Source organism: Bubalus bubalis, chromosome 18 (assembly GCF_019923935.1).
Source record: "Bubalus bubalis isolate 160015118507 breed Murrah chromosome 18, NDDB_SH_1, whole genome shotgun sequence".
In the NCBI taxonomy this organism is placed as follows: domain Eukaryota; kingdom Metazoa; phylum Chordata; class Mammalia; order Artiodactyla; family Bovidae; genus Bubalus; species Bubalus bubalis.
Window position 1 is genome coordinate 3,530,974 of NC_059174.1, and position 6,712 is coordinate 3,537,685.

A 6,712-nucleotide genomic window follows, 5' to 3' on the forward strand; every position below is an offset into this window, starting at 1 on the left:
ATCCTGTGGACTGCCTTGTCTCCATCTCTTCCTTTCTTTGCTCACATGCTACTTCTCACGGCAAGAGATGGGTCCAGCCCACCCCTATCTCCAGCCCTCTTTAATTTGGACTGTCCTTGGTGACTCGCTTGAATGGAATGGATGATCTGGGATTTTGGAGGCCAGTTACAAGGTTCTGGCAGGTACCATCTTAGTATTCTGGGAAAAGCCAGGACATGTAAGGATCCCCCCCCACCATCCTTCAGATGTTCCCACATGCTTACTGATATGCTTGATGTGTGACTCTCTAGTTCTAGCCATCATCTGATGGCAATTATGTATGAGACCCCAAGTAAGACTTTGCTAACTGAGCCATGTCAACCCACATGACTATAACAAATAATTATAAATTATGGCATTAAGCTCCTGTGTTTGGAGGTGGTAGGTTATGCAGCCATACATAACCAACTATCTTGACTTCAGATGATAATATATAGCATTTTATTTTACCCATTCAGCATTTAAACAATCTCCAAAAGTATCTTCTTGGCCTGTTTCTTGTTGTTGTTCATCTAATTAGCACCCTGCTAAATTATATGCCAGGAGTGTCTTGTCTTCAGGCTACATTTCTTGTGTAGGTGTGTGTTTTCTGCAGGGCTGTCAGTTCAATGATGCTGCAAGCTTCTCAATTCCTTTAAGACGGCTGCACACGTTATTTTCCGGCATACTTTGATTATATCCTCTTTGCTGTCTGTCCCTGAACTATTTATAGTAAAAATTGATGTAGGGGAGGAAGCCAAAAAAAAAAAAGAAGAACCTACAAATAATATCAAAGAAGAATATGTACTTATTGCTCTCGTTGTCATATGAGTCATTAATAACACAATCTGGTGTTTCTCTCCTAAGATCAATTTCCTCGAAATATACAACATTTTCTCCCCTGTAAGACTGAAATATTGGCTTCAATTTGCATTCTTCCTGATTACCAGTGAGGTTGAACATTTTCTTTCAATGTGTTTATTGCTTTTCAGGTGAAATGTGCATACATATTTTGTACATTATTGATTTTGGGCTTTCTTTATACAGGCTGCTCGAATAAGCTCCTTGTCTGTGTCTCATGTCTTGAATTGCTTCATAATTTATTTTATGGCACATATGTAACAGAATTTCCATTATCATTATGCTGCTTTACGAAAACCGTCCTTACCCTGATATCCTAAGGATAATTATCTATATATTTTCTAGACGTTTTAGATTAGCTTTCCTCATTGAGATGTTTAGAATATTTGGGCTTGACTCTAGTCTGTGATGTGAACAAGTGATATATATATATGTCTGTATGTATATGTATATGTATATATATATATATATATATGTATTTCTCTCCCCCCCAGGATGTTCAATTTTCCCATTAGCATTTAATAAAAAGCCATCATTTACCAGTGATTTGTAAAACCCTCTTTCATAAGCCAGGTCTCCACACATGCACCTGAATACGTGTTTGAGCTCAGCATTCTCTTATTCTGTCTCTTTGACGATCTATTAATACCATGCTCCTTAAAAAGATAAAATTTTGAAATTGCGTTTCTAGGTATCTCACAGCATGTTTTCTCTGCCATTGTGAATGGAAATATTTTTAATACATTTTGATTAATGAGTAATTAATCTATGCTGTTGACTTCAGTGGATCAAATGAAATGGCATATATTATAACCCAAAGCAGTGATGCTAATGCTGGCTGGTCTGATTTTTAACCCCAGCATTACCACCTGCTTTTGAGTGACTTAGAATTCTGCCACTTTTTACCTTATCCAATTTGAGGCTAGGGACTTCCAGGTGGCTCAGTGGTAAAGAATCCACCTGCCAAGGCAGGAGCCATGGGTTGGATCCCTGGGTCAGGAAGATTCCTTGGAGAAGGAAATGGCAACCCACTCCAGTATTCTTGCCTGGGAAATCCCATGGACAGAGGAGCCTGGTGGGCTACGGTCATGGGGTTGCAAATCATCAGACATGAGCGCACGCATGTGGAGTCCACAGCTAAGTTAAGAGAAGCAATCGTGTTTAGGGTTATACTCCTAAATGCCTTTAAAATCCCTTTGAACTATATCATTTGCTAATTCTCTGTGGGGCAGAGATTGCCAATTTGAGACAGCAAGTATTGCAGTTAAATGAAAGGCAAATGTTATGATTAACCTTGATAGGTGAACTGGAGTTTTCCTAAATGACGTAAGGTATTATTACATTGTGATTGCTCCAGCAGAGGGACTAGGAAAAATGGTATATTTAAATTGGAAGTGAAATATATTTTCCACTGTAGTGTGTCTCTTCAGTTTTAGCACTTTTAATGTAACATTTTTCTCATTCTGCATATGTCCACACATATTTTTGCCTGATAGTCTGCTTTAATATCAAAAAAGGTTTTCCAGTTTAACCATTATTTCTGAAATCCTTTTGACTTTTTATGGGGATAAATACCCCCCACCCATAAGTCAATAAATTCCCCTCTAACACTGTGTCTTTGTCTTCAGGGCACATGTAACGATTGCATTTCTTTTTTTTTTTTTTCTAACTGACAGTATTTATTCAGTACGTCATCACAGACCATATAATACAATAACAATTCCAACGTTTCATATTTATTACTGGGTCTCAGACTGATAGTGAGGAAATAACATCAGGAGCCAAGCATTACAGTAGTGATGTTCTCATTGTGATTTGGCTGCATAAAAAAGTGGTGTTAACATGTGTGCCACACATATTAAGACCACTTCTTATAGACCCAGCTTGCTTCTTATAGACCCAGCTTGGTTCTTCTCCAATGTCTTCTCTTGGAGTTGTACCTGATTTTATTGCCAGTTTTCATTCGAATCCATTGAGGAATGGGACAATTCTGCTTTTGTTTCTTGGCCAGGAATCGCTTGATCCTGAAAGTCTTGTGAGAAGACATGGTGAGGAGAGAACTTAACCGCGCATAGGATGGCTGAGAAGAGAAAAGAGGAGACAATTGCATTTCTGAAAATACCTGTGGTTGACTGAAGTCATGTGACTTGGGGTGAGTTACTAGCAGTAGAGGGCTTCCCCCGTGGTGCTAGTGAACCTGCCTGCCAATGCAGGAAACGTAAGAGACGTGGGTTCGATCCCTGGGTTGGGGAGATCCCCAGGAAGAGGGCACTGCAGCCCACTCCAGTATTCTTGCCTGGAGAATTCCATGGACAGAGGAGCCTGGGGGGCTGCGGTCCATAGGACCGCAAAGAGTCAGACACTAAAGCGACTTAGCACGCACGCACTAGCAGTACTAACGTCTGTCTCTGAGTCCGAGAATTTGTTTGCTTGTCACCCTCCAGAGGTTTTTCCCCTCTTTTGGTAATTTTTGAAAAGACGGCTGCCCCACTGACCTGTATATCTGAGCAACTAGCATGGGCAGTTGCTTGCTGCCTGTGTTGGCGAAAAGTGTAACTAAGCCACTGAGACGTGGGGTTATTTATTCGCACACCTGGCCCATTCTAACTATTATAAATAATGGCATCTAGAAAAGGGGTCTGACTTAATGAAAACTAAATATATGTGGCATTAGTGTAATAGCTATTAGGTAGACTAGAAGTTAACTGATATCTAATTATAACTATTCATCTTATTCAATGATGAACATTTTATAAAACTGTGGTCTGAATAAATTGTTGGACAAAAGAGTATAGAGACCATTCCAGAACACGTAGATTTGGAAGAGACCACTGCTTTTTTTATCATCAAATGGTTAAAGGTAAATTTCAGAAAGTCTTTGTTCAGTAAAGGATGACAGAGCTTAGGCAGCAAGGATCAAATCAAAAGGGTGACTCTTACCCATTGTGAAAACTTCTAAGCAGATTAAAAAGACACCTTGTGAATTTCTTAGGTTGAGTGAATGTGTGTGTGTGATTAGTACAGTCGAGTATGTCTTTTGACAAGTTCTTTTGATTTTGATGCTAGAAATGTATGTGCATGCATGCTAAGTTGCTTTAGTAGTGTCCGACTCTGCTCTTTAGATGAGTTATTTCTAGTAGATTGCAAACTGATTAGGTATATCTACAGCGTATTCCTTTAACAATATTTCTCTGATTAAATGGCTTCAAAAGAAACCTCAATTTCTCATATGCTTAAAGCTGTTGGTTTTCTTATTCCTAAACAGGGATTTTTTTTTTGTTTGTTGAAAGTGTTTCTGTTAATTTTCCTTCCAAACGTGTACGATTCCTTCTGGCAACAAATTGATTTCACTCAGTAGTTACCCAGAATCTCTCACATGGGAGACAGTGATTCTTCAGATATTTCCACCATAAAGTGAAAGTGAAGTGACTCAGTCATGTCCGATTCTTTGTGACCCCATGGACTGTAGCCCGCCAGGCTCCTCCGACCATGGCATTCTCCAGGCAAGAATACCAGAGTGGGTTGCCATTTCCTTCTCCAGGGGATCTTCCTGACCCAGGGATTGAACCTGGGTTCCCACATTGCAGGCAGACTCTTTATCATCTGAGCCACCGGGGAATCTGCCTATTTGCACCATCTTAGTAACAAAATTCCATATTGAAACAAACATTTTGGTTCATCTGAAGCCAAGGGGCTTCTCAAATTGGCTGTGGCAACTCCCTATAGTACCTGGGTGAATGAAGTTTTGTTTTGAGTAATTTCAATTTGGGATTATTAATTGCTGGTGTAGATAAATGCATTTGATTTTAAAATATTATTCTAGTATCCTGCTATCTTGTTGAACTAATTTAATAGTGTTTTTAGGCCTTAAAGTTTTATGTATAAAAAAATCATGCCATCTTTGAGTCAGTTCAGTTCAGTTCAGGTGTCGCTCAGTCGTGTCCGACTCTTTGCGACCCTGTGAATTGCAGCACGTCAGGCCTCCCTGTCCATCACCAACTCCTGGAGTCTACCCAAACCCATGTCCATCAAGTCGGTGATACCATCCAGCCATCTCATCTTTGAATAGAGATATCTTTACTTGTTAGTTTTAGTCTGTATGAATTTTATTTCTTTTTCTTGCCTATTTGCCCTGACAAGATTTTCTAGTAAAATGTTAAATACATGTGTATTTTTTTTTTCCTGGAGCAGTTTGAGTTTCACATCAAAATGAGAGCTAAGTACAGAGATTCCCCATATGGCCTGCACCTATACTTGTATAACTTCCCCCACTAGCAATGTTCCCCAGCAAAGAGGTGTATTAGTTACAATTGATGAACCTATAACAACACATCATTATCACCCAAAGTCCATAGTTTTCATTCAGATTCACTCTCGGTGTTCACTCTATGGATTTGGACAAATGTATAATGATATGTATCCATCATTATTATATCAGATGGAGTATTTTCACAAGCCTAAAAGTCCTCAGTGCTCTGCTTGTTCATCCGGCCCTCTCCAAATCCCTGGCAATCAGTAATCTTTTTACTGTCTCCTTGGTCTTGCCTTTTCCAGAATGCCATATAGTTAGAATCATACAGTATGCAGCTTTTCTTTTTAAATTCCTCGTATGTCTTTTCATGGCTTGATGGCTCATTTGTTTTTAGCACTGAATATTATTCCATTGCCTGGATGTACACAGTGTATTTATCCATTACCTACTAAAGAGCATCTTGGTTGCTTACAAGTTTTGGTGATTATGGATGAAGCTGCTATAAACACCCACATACTGGTATTTGTGTGGACGTAAGTTTTCAACTCCTTTGGGTAAATACCAAGGAGTGCAATTGCTGGATCTTACTGTAAGAGGGTATTTTATTTAGAAAATTTTTATTGGAGTATAATTGAAGTACAATGTTGTATTCAGGTGTACAGCAAAGTGAAGCAATTACACATATTCTATTTTTTCCCCATATAGGTTATTACAGAATATTGAGTAGAGTTTCCTGTGTTATTCCTTATTTTTTTATCTATTTTATAAACAGCAGTGTGTATATGTTAATCCCAATCTCCTAATTCAGCACTTCCGGCCATGTCTTCTCCATGTTTCAGAATCAAACAGTCAAGTTTGATTTTGAGATCAGTTTGTTTTGTGAGTAAGTTCACTTGTATCGTTTTTATTATATTCCACATGTAAGTGATATCATATGATACTTGTCTTTCTCTGTCTGACTTATATCACTTAGTGTAATAATCTCTAGGTCCATCCATGTTGCTGCAAATGGTGTTATTTTGTTCTTTTTTTAATGGCTGAGTAACAGTCCATTGAATATATGTACCACATCTTCTTTGTCCATTCCTCTGCTTTTGGAAGAAATTTAGATGGCTTCATGCCTTGGCTGTTGTACACCGAGCTGCGTTGAACACTGATGCACGCATCTTTTCACATTATGATTTTCTCTGCATATATGTCAAGGCGTGAGATTGCTGGATCACATAGTGGTTCTCTATTTTTTACTTTTTAAGGAATCTCCACACTGTCCTCCATAGTGGTTTTACCAATTTACATTCCCCAACAGGCGATGAAGGATCCTCTTCTCCACACTTTCTCCAGCATTAACTGTTTGTAGGCTTCCTGATGATGGGCATTCTGCCCAGTGTGGGGTAATACCTTATTGTAGCTCTGATTTGCATTTCTCTGTTAATTAGTGATGTTGAGCATCTTTTCATGTGCCTCTTAGCCATTTGTATGTCTTCATCGGAGAAATGTCTATTTAGATCTTCTGCCCATTTTTTGATTGGGTTTGTTTTTTTTTTTTTAAATATTGAGCTGCTTTAGCTGTTAGTGTATTTT

General features: G+C 38.7%; 1 protein-coding gene across 1 annotated transcript; it reads right to left on the minus strand.

Annotated features, from left to right (window-relative positions):
• Positions 1-2,606: 2,606 nt before the first annotated feature.
• Positions 2,607-2,941, minus strand: LOC102391271 (60S ribosomal protein L39-like). The gene has a single exon (XM_044932167.2). The coding sequence runs from the start codon at positions 2,924-2,926 to the stop codon at positions 2,771-2,773; it is 156 nt and encodes a 51-aa protein (XP_044788102.1). The 5' UTR covers positions 2,927-2,941; the 3' UTR covers positions 2,607-2,770.
• Between the last annotated feature and the right edge of the window lie 3,771 nt (positions 2,942-6,712).

What these genes read in the sequence shown, in the direction of transcription:
- LOC102391271 (XM_044932167.2), bottom strand. Translation starts at nt 2,926, where the DNA reads ATGTCTTCTCACAAGACTTTCAGGATCAAGCGATTCCTGGCCAAGAAA.